Genomic DNA, 12,649 nt, shown 5'->3' with positions numbered 1-12,649 from the left:
ATAAAATCACTCCCAAGCTGCTTTCCAAAAAAAAATTTTAGAAACATTTTAACAGAAAAATATACCTGTGAAAAGGCAGCATGCAATATTGCTGGAAGTTCCCAGAGGTTATGTATAACATGGATGCATAGATTATGCAACTATCAGTGAATAAATAACTTTGTGCTTTGATATGCATTTACATATGATCATTTACACATGATCTTGGGAGATTCTTTCTGAAGCATTAACTGATTATTAACTGGGTATTAACTGATTTCTGTTAAATGTGTCAAGGTACAATAAAGAACAGAGTGAGGTTTAACTGAAATGAGACCCTAACTGATTTTAATATTTTTGTACTGTCAATAAACTGCAATTGAATGTTAGCTATGCACTGTATGGTGAAAAAATTTATTTCAAAGTTGTTTCCAAAGAATGTTTTGTGAGTGTTTTTCCTAATGCATGTATATATTTTCAAAGCAGACTGCTAAGAGCTTTTAGACACTGACTTGTAATTTTAGTTCTAAGTCAGAAAAGCTGATGTGCTTATTTTTTTTTTTTAATTGGAACTGAAATTCCAACATATTCTTCAAACCTCCTCACTCTAGAGTTTCTTCAACAGATGCCTATTAGAAAAGTATATTCAGACTGGAACCTCATATAGGTTTCTTCTTAAACAGAAGAAAAAGGAGACCAAATACTTTGAGAAAGATCTCTATCAGTTTATAATGAACAACACCAAAGAAATTTCAGTTCTTATCTAACATATTTACATACAAGCCGCTAAGATGTATTACCTTGTGTTGAGTTTTCAGACCTAGCTGTTTGTTAACAATTTTGGATGAATTACAGGAGTACCAGATACCATCATATCAGCACAGTACTTCATCAAATACTGACATGTGAAAATGGGTCAGATTATCCACCCAGAAAAATCATTCTTTTCCTTGTATGTTTACTTCAACTGTTATGTACTTATATGGAATTGTTATTTAATCATATTATTGCCAAACTGGCTATAACATAATTCACCTAGCACTGACCAACTACAGAACAAAAATTAAACAAACATTTTGCTGTTGTTAATTTTTTTTTTCTATGGGTCTGAGCTTCTGAAGCCAGCAGGTCACTTGGATTGTATATACAATGTTGATAATTGCATTCCTTAAATCTACAAAATACAACACACCCCACTGTTTTCCAAAATAGCTTTAAAAACAATTACAATTACAGCCCAGACATTTTCAAACACAGCAGGCTATTGGCTTAGGCAGTGATGGAAACCCTAAAAAGAAGATAAATATTTTGAAATGCACTGTAAATCAAATTTGTGCACTGGACTAAGAATGGATTATCTGCCTCTAAACAGCAAAAGATGTTTTAGCTTGAGGGGTTTTTTCCATGCTTATTTACTAGAAATGATTTTAAATTGTGTCTGTGTGATTTATTTCCTTTTTTTCCTCAAGATTTTTAACAGCTGATTTGTAATAAATGCTCTACTATAATTAGTTCTACATACTTTACTCATTACATTTACTGATGCACAAGAATCCACTGTTTCTCAACCTTTTAATAAAAAGTACATTTTTCAGCTTAAGAACAGATTTGGAACAACACTCTGTTGGCCTAAACTGCTTTGCAAGTATTTATAGCAGATGTATCTAGAGTCTCAACTGGGCAAATTTTGATGATGTTTTTGATGCCTCTGAAAACAGAGGCATTGATTAAGAATGAGATCTTGAGGAAGATTATTATATTGTGATCTACTATCTTTTGGTACTGTGTTACCAAGACAAAATTAGCCACTTTTTCTAACCTTCATTCCAGAAAGTATCTGGGAGGGGGGAAAAAAAGGCAGCCCAAATGGAAGCCAAAGGCACTGGTTTTGTGTATGTCCACTCCAACTTGGTTATGAATGATCAGTTTTCTGACTTTGAGCCAGATTCACCTCCTGTGGCACAGCAAGACTATTGCAGGGCAAAGACAGTGCTGCCTGTGTACCTTCTGAGGAATCCTTCAGCAGAGCACAAGCTCAAGTCCACTGTCTTGAAAAAAGTTATGTCAGTAAGATAGGATGATGCTAGATTGATGTTGATGGTTTACTAATTAGCACAGAGCTGGAATTGCAGCCTTCCTTTGCCTAGCAGATCACAAAGACAGCATGAGAAGTTTACCCTGGACTTTCAGAGTTTCCAGCTGGAAGACAATCCCTTGGAATGACCCAGAAGGAAGCAGCATTTTCCTAAGTCAGGTCATTATTTTTATAAAATGGGAGTGAAAGCCTGAAGTTTTACAAAATTTGCCTTCACAGAGAAAGTGAAGGCTTTCTTATAAGTATCATGAATATTTTGTTCTTAATCAGAATGGGGTATTATCCTGTTAGCCCTTGCAATATGTTAAAATATTTGTGTTTTCTAGTGAAAGACTTCAGTTGCCTAAATCCAGCTGTTGAGTTTCCTACCTTTCCTTCTTCCCCTTAGAAAGTGATTTTCTGGCTTTTCACAGTATATAGAGCAGGAAAATATGAAACAAGCAAATCATAAGACTGGGAAAAAAATAATAAGAGAATGGTAATTCAGAAGTTTGATTTTGGTTTGGTGGTTTCTTTCTCACAGACAGTTGCATGATTTTTTCTAAATCCTGGCTCAAGTGTTTTGTGCAGTAGGGCTGATCATTCATCTTCCAGTCCCTTTCAAACTTCTCTGCATTATATCCAGGTAATAATGGGCCATACCTCCAAAACCAGCATGAACTCAATCAAAACAAAGATAAACATATATTGTTGAATGATATATATGTATAATAAGGAAAACATAATATACATGGTATAATAAGGAAAACATAAGCAAAATCAAGCTGAGACTTCACATGCAACCACAAGGCTCTGCTGCACAACTCTGGACACCCTATGCAAGGTCACTGCTTTTGTAATCAAGTTTCTCAAGCCAGACAGAGGAATTATCAAAATTTCAGTCCAAAGTTACCAAAACATGTCACTTCACTCTTTAATTTTTAAAGGACATTCAAGGTTCATTGTTTTGAAGTCTGTAAGTGTCATACTCTTAATGAGCAACATACCCCTTGGCAGCCCTTCACTATCTTGATTACCAGCTGGGACTCAACACACCCTGTAAGCATTCGTTCATCAGTTCAGCAGAATTACTCAGGACCCAGTGAGCATCTGGCATTCAAGAATGCAGCTGTATTTGTGGCAGGCAAATTTACAGACATGATTTTTGCAACTGCTACTTTTTGTGCTCATTTGCAGTTCACTCATCTGCTAAATACAGCATGGCCAATTAAAACAGGTTATCCAAAGTGGTATAGAGTTCTGCTCACTGCTGTAACTCACTGAGAGACTCATAGCTTCTTTTGTTATTAATATATATAGCATTCAGGAGTTCACCAAAGGGATTAAACTGACCCTATCTCTGCAGGCTCTGCAAGGACTCTCCACTCTCCACCCTGAAGACTGAGCTTCTGCCAGGATCGTCTCTGATCTCAAGGTGTTTCTGCATCTACACACAGAAGCCACGTTCCTCTCCTCTGCAGGGGTACCTCTGGCTGGGACCTGTGGTCTTGACCTTTTTACCCAACTCTTGCTTCAGGATCCCCTCGCTGAGATTCCCTCAGCTCCTTACACATACATCCCCCTGCCCCATCTCATGGCCTCACTCTTTCTTTCTGGTCCTGGCCCTTCCACAGCTTTCCCAAACTAGCAGCCTCCACATAGCTCCCCCAAAACCACTGTCACTGGTCTTCCACCTCAGCACAAGCCATCCTGTGCCCGTGCAGAGCGCTCTCCCTTTGGGGCTGTCACGGCTGCTCACTGGGGCAGCCCTTCACCTCTCCAGCAGAGAGGCAGCTGTGGTGAGCTGCAGGCTCTGGGTTTGCAGCCCGGCCCAAGCAGCGCTCCCCAGACTCAGCACTCCCTGAAGAGAGGCTGAACCATGTTCTCGGCCTCGCTTTGGGGGCCAGCTGCTCACAGGGCAGACTCACTGCAGCTCGGAGCTCAGCAGCTCTCCACACCAACATGGTTGACTAGGGATTGCTGGCTGCCATGGCAGAACTGCACATTCTAGCATTCCACACCCACCCTGGCTGCAGTTCGGAACAGCCACAAGCCACAGCTGAGCCCCAAGAGAGGGCTGAGGCACACCTGCTTCTGTAGACCTAGAGGTGGCTGCTGGCCAAATTTGAAAGATGCTCTGGAACCCTGTCCCCAGCAAGAAAGCCAGATGACAAAAAGGCCTCATTCCATGTGAACCAATTTTATGCAGTGCTGGTCCAAGGCACCTGTGATACCTGATGCCACAGCCATCCACTGAGTATCTGTATCTGCTGAGTATATGCCCATGCTGCAGATGAGCAGGCAGCAAGCCTGTGGCACCAGAAACCTGCTTTGCTCATACCGGGGAAAAAAAGGCCACATAGCAGTTTTCCAGCAAGAGGAGAAGGGAGTGAGGGGACACATCTACAGCCATGAGACCAAGGCCTCAAACCCATAATTCTTAGTCTTCCTCTCATTAAAATTTGTGATCATCGCAACTGCAAGAAGTGAGAAAAAAAAGCGTAGCAAATCTGCAAATCTGGGGGGGGATGCTTCACAGAATGGTGCTTTCCTTAGATGGATTAGGATAACAGAGTTTAAAAGCCCCAAACCCTCCATGGAAATAGAATTCAGGTCATTTGTCTTCAGCTTTAAAAACATTTAATAGTGCAGTGAGCAACCAGTGCTGATCCAGCTCTTAAACCTCACTGAAAATCAAAATGGAATATTCTTAACTTGTGTTTTCTTTTTGAAAAGCTTGTATAGAATGCAGTTTAATTTCTTTTCCTCTTTTAATAATTTAGGCTGTTCTGCACTTTATTTCACAAGGACTCTGAGCAAGTTATATTGATACATGTAATTATAGCCATCATACATTCCCTTCTCTCTAGAAAATCAGTTACAAGCCCTATCCTTGACAAAATGCTTTCGAAGAATAATACATCTGAAGTCAAATGTTCTTGCAAATTGACAGGACAGTTTCAACAATGTAACCTTATCTTAGGTAAATAAACTTCCAAGGAAACTTTGAGCCAGAAAGGCCAAATGAGATGTTTGAGATTCTTTTTTGCTGCTGAAGATCTTGTTTTGATAGTGCATTTCAATACAAAGACTACATGTGAAAAAGAATCTGAGACTAAAAGAGAGGCTTGGTTCTTCCTCTTTGTATTTGCTCCTAACTCAGTATTTTTCATAATAGGAAAAAAGTTTATTACAGCAGTAGAAAAAAATATTATTTTTACTTGAACTACAGTTTGAAAAAGAATTAATGCATTTCTAGATTTTTTCTTTAAATTCTGATTTAGATTTTATATTTGTTTTTACACTTCAATAAATAACTCACAAAACCAGCCTAAAATGAGCATTTTAACAAAAAACTGCATTAAATTATCTGATCAAAGACAGCAGTACTGTACACCAAATATGACATGCATAGATGTGTAAAAGCTGTGAGAAAGAGGAGAAACAGCCACCAGGGGAGATGATGGAGGGAAGAGATATCCTGTACCAGTGTGTGGATTCTGAGGAGTGGAGTCTGGGAAATGAAAGAGTGTCCTGGAAATGGATTGTAAACTTTTCAACCACATATTGTCATTCATACACAAGATCCTGCCCCTATTTCTGGTCAGTATTCAAAGATGTTAGAAGGCAGTGACCCTACTAAGCACACTGCACTTCTGTAAATTTATTTGCTTAATGAAACATAGTTGACCTCAGAACAAATGCAACAATAATAACTTAAAATGCATTCTCAACTGAAGTTTGTCTTCTGAAATCCCTAGAGTGGGTCTGGGTCTTTTCATAGAGATATAACTGGAAGATATTCCCACATGTCCAGAACTGTTATCTCACAGTTAATTTGGAGAGGAAATGTTACTCAGAAACATTACTCAGCATTGCTTCTTGGGGGTGGTAGATTCTATGCAGAAGAGTGATCTTCCTTGCAAAAAGTAAATAATATTGCAAGATGGGTTTTTCAAACAATGTGAGCGATAATTTTGCAGTGTTAACCACTGCATGAATATGCGCATTTGTAGACTTTGATGTCAAGGTGGGGTTGGGGAGAAGAATAAACAAGTATACTTGTCTTGATGCAGATGAAGAAATCCAATTTCCAAAATCCACAGTTTATTCCTTATCAGCCAGGCCAAATCTCATCTCTCTGTGTGGTCATAGCAACTGAAGCTTGGAGCACTCACTGGCTGAGTCTTCACCTCCAGCTTCCAAAACACTTCCTTTTCTATCTCAAGCTGTGATCTGATAAATTTATTTCCAACAGGATTACTAACAAAGTGAGATTATGTATTTACTGATCTTGATAGATCTACTCTGAAAAGGCCTTCCTGTTTGTAGAAATTTAAATTTCCAATCCTTAATGAAGAAATACATGTTATCTTTTCCAGATTTCAATAATTTTCTGATGGGCAGCTACATGACATCATAACATAAACTGTGTCCTGTAGCCTGTCCAGCTCAATGAACATGTCAGTCCCATGCAGAAACAGAAGAAAATAAATGGCATGTGGTTCTTAGGTGGTATGCCAGTTTAAGGGATGCAGTATCCTTAAATGTACAGCACCCCACATTTTGAGTGGCTCATTTCCCTGAACTGGACATGTACGTCCACTTGATATATTGGGAAATGACCAATTCATTAGTTTTGTAATGAACCTTGTTCCATGGCTGATTGAGCCCTTATAAATTTGTTTAGGATTTTATCCTGATTACTGCATGGAAATGCTCTTACACCATTCTGTCTAGAACTTACATTGGAGGGACCATACAGAAGCAGTCATCTAACCCTTCCACCTAATTGTTGGTGGTGAAGGGAAAACAGCCAGATAGGGTGTCAATTCTTGCAGAATGATAGCCTCAGCTTAGTAATGGCCTTCTGCAAGACTCTTGGATTGATGACTGACTGCCTCCAGATAAGGCTCACAGGACTCATCCCAAGTCCATTGCAGTAAACCTCCACAGAAGGGGACCCAGAAGAGTCCTGGGTCTTAGTTCCAAGGAACAATAAAGAAATAATAAAGAAGTCAGGAGAATAATGAAAATCTCTTCAGAATTCTGCAGAGGATATGTAAAAATGCTTCTTGTACATCAGAGAGCTTCAGATAGAATAGCAAGTATCCTCAAGAAGGAACAGTATAGAAAGGGAAGTCAGGGAAAGGAAAAGGCAGTATCTCAGGTAAAAATAGTGTTAATTTCCTCAAGAAATAAACTGAAAAACTGTAACAGAGCATTATGATAGTAGGATTTGCCCCAGAATCAAATTCTGGAGAAAAAATGCATTTTAAAAAGACTGGAGGGAATATTTTGTGTCAGGAGCTCTACAGTCACTGTGGGTTATGTCAGATTTAAGGCAGCGGGAGAAAAGGAGGGAGAAATACCTCTGTTTCAGTGCTCTCAGTCTGTCACTATAATACCAGTGGGGAAAAAAGCAACACTACAAACTGAACAATAATAGGAAATCTATCAGATTATAACTAGTGTGAATGTATGGGAAGAAAGTCAGTATCTTTACAATGACAGAGAAAATTGTCATGAAACTGTGTTATTTACTAAGACTACTCCATCTTTAACTTCTGTTCCAAAGGGCAATAAAATTTTGTGATCAAGCACAGAGAGAAATACCCATATTTTTAAAACAGGCATTTGGTTTTTGAATCCTTATTTGTAAATAGAATAACAAAGAATAAACAAAATTAATAAATACCTCATCAATACATTTAAGGTTCTCTGTACTTTCTTTAACATCTTATTCACAAGAATAGAGTGCTTATGTTCATCAAACCAGAAACTAGATTTTAAACCAGAAATAAGAAATATTTCATAGGACTTGATCAGAGATTTCCATAGAGAGTCATTTACACTGTGCCAGGTAAGAAAGAAAGCATCTCTTGGCAACAGTTACCCAAGCACCAAGTCTACTGAAATGACTTTCTTCTTTATATCTAAAAACACCATGGCTTCAGATAAACTTCAGATAAAACCTTAAAAGCTCAATGCAAGAAGGACATTTTATTGTTATTGACTGGCTGTAAACGAAATAACTCCAAGAAGTACAGAATATTTTTGCTGCCATTAATTTCATTCTTGATCTACATCACTGCTTAGGCTAAAATATTACTTAATAATGTACATGACCATATTCTTGATTTTTCCTTTTTGTTCTTTCCTTATTTGCTAATATATGACAAATATTGCTGCTGCCCAGGACAGGATTCTAGCATTACACAGATGTTACTTCAAAGAAGACACCTTATATATATTTTGATGCATCGGATGAGGCAAACATTAAGCATATAGAATTCTAGTAACTGTAAATCAGGGAAGAGACAACTGTACCATGGGTATCAATCTTAAAAGCTGCACTTTTTATTTTACTAAATTATCTATGTTAAAAACAAATCTGTGCCTGGTGTGGAATTTCACTGCATCAAGTGTTACAATATTTTTGTTTTTATTACAAGCAGGAGAATGCATGTAGAACAAGTGTTAAGAAACATGACAATAAATTAGAATATAATTTACAAAAGCAAAAATAATAATAAAGTAACAGTGTACCACATTAATACTGAGTATAAAATAATAAGCAACTAATCACAATAATACAAAGGTAATTTCAGTCTGTATTATTAAGGATATCTATGTGACATTCACTCCTTTATAAAGTTCCTAACAAAATGGACTATTTTGGATGTATACACCTTGAAGGATTAATCTTAGATTTTTATTTCTGTTTTGATCTTTATCAGCTGATAGTATTGCTCAGTGGAAGTACTGGCACCAGGTTTCTGCATCGTGTATTTTACTATTTGATTCTAGGTCTGTTATATTTATAGCCTGCACAAAGACTCCTTTTGTCACTATTTAGGAATATAACACTATTTAGCTTAGATTATATAGATGGCTACAGTGTAGCAGCAGCAATGAACTGTGCTGTTGAAACCAATTATTTTTCTTTGAATTAGGTTTCATATTTCAGTCTTAGTCTGTAGTGTTGCTTAGTTTGCAAATCCATATACATTCTGTGTTTTGTTCCCTTTAACAATACAATTCAACCTTGCTCCAGGCAGTTCTTTAAATTCCAGCCTCAGTGCTGTTATATTGCAGAGTAAACATCAGAATCCCCGGTGTTCTAGCACCAGTAAGAGAGCAAAATGTGTCTTTGGAAACATTCCTTACAATTTGCATGTCCTAAGTGAGGTAAAAAAAAAGGGGTTTCTTTTCAATACAGAGAAAACCCTTTTCTCATTAGCTGAAATGACACATTAGCTGATAAAAAAAATCATGCCCTGGAGAAAACTGGACCTTGATACAAAAAGGCCTCATGCTTAGGGAATGTTGTAACAACCCCTTACCCTTTCATCATACTTCTGATCTAACCAGGGCATGTTAGCACCAAGGTGTTCTGTCAAAAGGATACAGGAAGTCAATTCACTTAACAGACAAGCACTATGTACTGCCCTTAATCTCTATGTGCAACTCCCAGAAATTTGGGATGTTTTTATCGACTGGTGTCAGTTTTAACTGGAGTTGTTTACATGGTGATGAGAGCAACAGATAACAAGCGTATGTGAATACATGCAAGCCAACTGAAAATTAATTCCACTGGTCACAAGTGTACAGAAGTGGAAATACTGGCAAGAGGTAGCAGATGACAGAATTTGATGGTCATGAGTATAGACATGGGGCTACACAAAGCCCCCTGACAGATTGTCAATATGTTGGGAGAATTTCATAGTATGAGTCCTCTTAACATAATCTATTGTTCCATGTTAATTCACATTAGTAAGTAGTGTGCAACATATTTGGTTTGTTATTGGTAAAATACATTGGTACACTTCAATCTCATATTTTGAAATTATTTTTCACTGAAAAGATTACCTTTTTTTTAAAAGTGCTATTTGAATTAGAATTTGTAACACATATTATTGTTCACATAATTTTAACTGCTTTACAACAAAGGAGTCATAGTTGGACACACAATCACATTCATGAAGGACCTGTTGCAAAATGCAAATGTTCAAGTACAATATATTATTATAAAGAAATACCTACTTTCCTCATCTCCTTGTTGAGACTGTTACTGAAAAGTGAAGGGGAAGAGGAGCATGACAATTAAGTTTTAAATGTTATATTCCTGATTGTGACTTGCCTAAGAAGTTTGGCTTTACTTTTAAAAACACAAAGTATTTGGTGAATATTAGAAACAGGGTAACATGAATGAGTGGAGCGTGGCAGTGAATAGTTAAGGCATCTAGCTTCTAATTTACTGGCATGAGTTTGTTCCAGTCTCATGCTGAAAGCTGTCCCTTGTTTAAATATGGTCCAGCTTCACACAGGTATGTGGCCATTTAGGTGAAGGTGGCCAGAATTCACTACAGCCATCCCTTTTCCAGTGTGCCTTACTCCTGATTGTCCCACAGGCCTCTTGGCTCAAGCACACTTTTGACTTCTCGTTTGAACAGAACCTAGATACCTCATGAGTCACTTATTCTTTGGTTGCAATCCTTGCCACTCAGATGCAGTCTCCTGAATAGAACATTCACATATTCCTTCTCATAAACAGTACCTCTGCTATGGTATCAAAGGAGGGAACATCTGGAACCCATTTTAACTTTCAGCATTGAAAAGGATTGTTGCTATTACACAGTAGGCTTATCTTTTGCATTCAAATTCCTTAGTTTTGGAGAATCAAAGCTAACACGTAAACCATGTCTAGAAGCCTACAAAGTTGTTTCTTCTTTGTGGCTGGTGTTGTAAACAAAAGTGAGCAGGAGTCAAAGTGTAAGTCCTAAACAACCTTTATGGTAGTAGTGAAGGAACTGGCAATCCAGTCTTCACCACTGCAGGGGTCTGCCTCCCCCATGATTCTGAAATATGTTCCTTTCAGTGGAGATCTGTTTCACTTGTACAATGGTAAGATGGCTATAAACCTGCAGTGAAGATTTCATTTTGTTTCATAGCACACTTGTATTTCATGCATCACTGCAATAACTGTTGCACTTCTTAAAACTAAGTCCCTCATGGTTGTTCTATTTAGTATAGTTTTATATATGGCTCACAGCAGTGTTCAGGAAATATGGATTAGTCCAAAGGGAAATAGGTGGAATGAAGGAAAAATACTTTTTTTCTAAAAAATTTCTGCTCCTTAAATAACATTTCCAAGCTCATTTTATAATTTAAATTGTGGTGCTGTGTCAAGAGATAAAATAGTTAAGATTTTTAAGCTATGACTTAACTTTTTTTTGATTCTTCTTTACTTCCATAGTAAACCAACTCATAAGAACTACATTTTAAACAGTTTTAAATAGAAATTGATTCAGTGTCATTGCTAAGTCCATAATAAAAGTTATTTTAATGGTCCATGGATGTAAACAGACTATTGGATTTAGTCAAAAGAACACAAATGTTCCACAGTAAGCTATTCTATATGTGTTGTGTGAATTTTTCAAATTTGGGATCCCCTCATACTGTGTCCAGCACTTTGGATTAATAAATCCCACTTCACAGAAGTTAAAATAATATTGAAATCCTGTCAGCTGGGGCTGACCAGTGGTTATGTTTTCCACAGGGTAATGCATTTGCAAGGACGTCAATCTTATTCCATTGTGTGGCTCTCTTCGATGGACACTCTTCCACAAAGATAATAACAAGGCACATTCTTCTGCTTCCTGTGGGTCAGTGTCCTTGGCAGGTCTTGCAGCACATCTGTCTGAAGTATGCTCGACTGCAGAACTTGAACTTCAGCACCAGCGGGCAATAGGCCACTTTGTTCACATCTTTGCACTCTAATAATTAAGAACATTAAAGAGAAAAAAGTCAGATATATATAAATTAAAGTACAAAGAAAATCTGATATCTTGCTTACTTTGTAACTACTATTTCTAGTACAGTCTTGTGCATACAATATTGCAAATTTTAAAAGCCACAAAAATATTCGCAAGGTTTTCAGACATTTAGAAGTGCATAGTCTTTGTCTTGGAAGAGCTATCATTTATTGGGATAAGTGGTTACTTTACACAGTTAGAACATGTGAGTCCTTTTTTTTACATTACTTTTAACTTCCTTCTCAGCAGTTATTTTATTCACCCATAAGAGGTTATCATTATGATGATTCACACTATTTGATACCATGCCTGTGCATTTGTAAGAATCCTTAAAACAGAATGAGTTTCAGCTAACAGGGATGGAGAATATTACACAAGTGTTACGAATAATGGTACCAACAGGGTGAGTTCAGTGACCAAACTGAATGGTGGATTGTACTTTAGGCATGGTTCCACACATCCACAATTGATTTTATGCTAGAAGGAAAGCCACTTTTATGCCTGTAATACACATAAAAGCACTTTCTCAAAGTTGTGTTTTCCTATATGCCAAGGCTTACTGCCTCAGCTGCCCTGTTGTGCCAGCATGCAGCTTTCCCAGGAAGGGAGAACAGAGCTCAACCCCATGGAGGAGGGTTAAATTCTTTAGCATCCCACACAGGTTGCATATAAAGTGACTTTGTGAGTACATTACAGAAGCTGGAATATGCTGTAGTTCTCTTCTGGCTCATTTTTTGCACTTGTAGAAAGAAGGCGGGAATGGGGAATGGAATAGTTT

The 12,649-nt window shown here is 37.6% G+C and overlaps 1 protein-coding gene across 1 annotated transcript in view; it reads right to left on the bottom strand.

Moving 5' to 3' along the window:
* Nucleotides 1-8,214: 8,214 nt before the first annotated feature.
* ADAMTS6 (ADAM metallopeptidase with thrombospondin type 1 motif 6) overlaps nt 8,215-12,649 on the bottom strand; it is a 142,060-nt gene continuing 137,625 nt past the window's right edge. The window contains exon 24 of the mRNA XM_058043708.1: nt 8,215-11,832. Coding sequence (XP_057899691.1) covers nt 11,723-11,832 — 110 coding nt within the window. The 3' untranslated portion in view covers nt 8,215-11,722. The remainder of the gene's footprint in view (nt 11,833-12,649) is intronic.

The sequence above is a fragment of the Melospiza georgiana genome, chromosome Z, assembly GCF_028018845.1.
Source record: "Melospiza georgiana isolate bMelGeo1 chromosome Z, bMelGeo1.pri, whole genome shotgun sequence".
Classification (NCBI taxonomy): domain Eukaryota; kingdom Metazoa; phylum Chordata; class Aves; order Passeriformes; family Passerellidae; genus Melospiza; species Melospiza georgiana.
The sequence above is the reverse complement of the archived record's forward strand: the minus strand, read 5'-3'. Positions and strand labels throughout refer to the sequence as shown.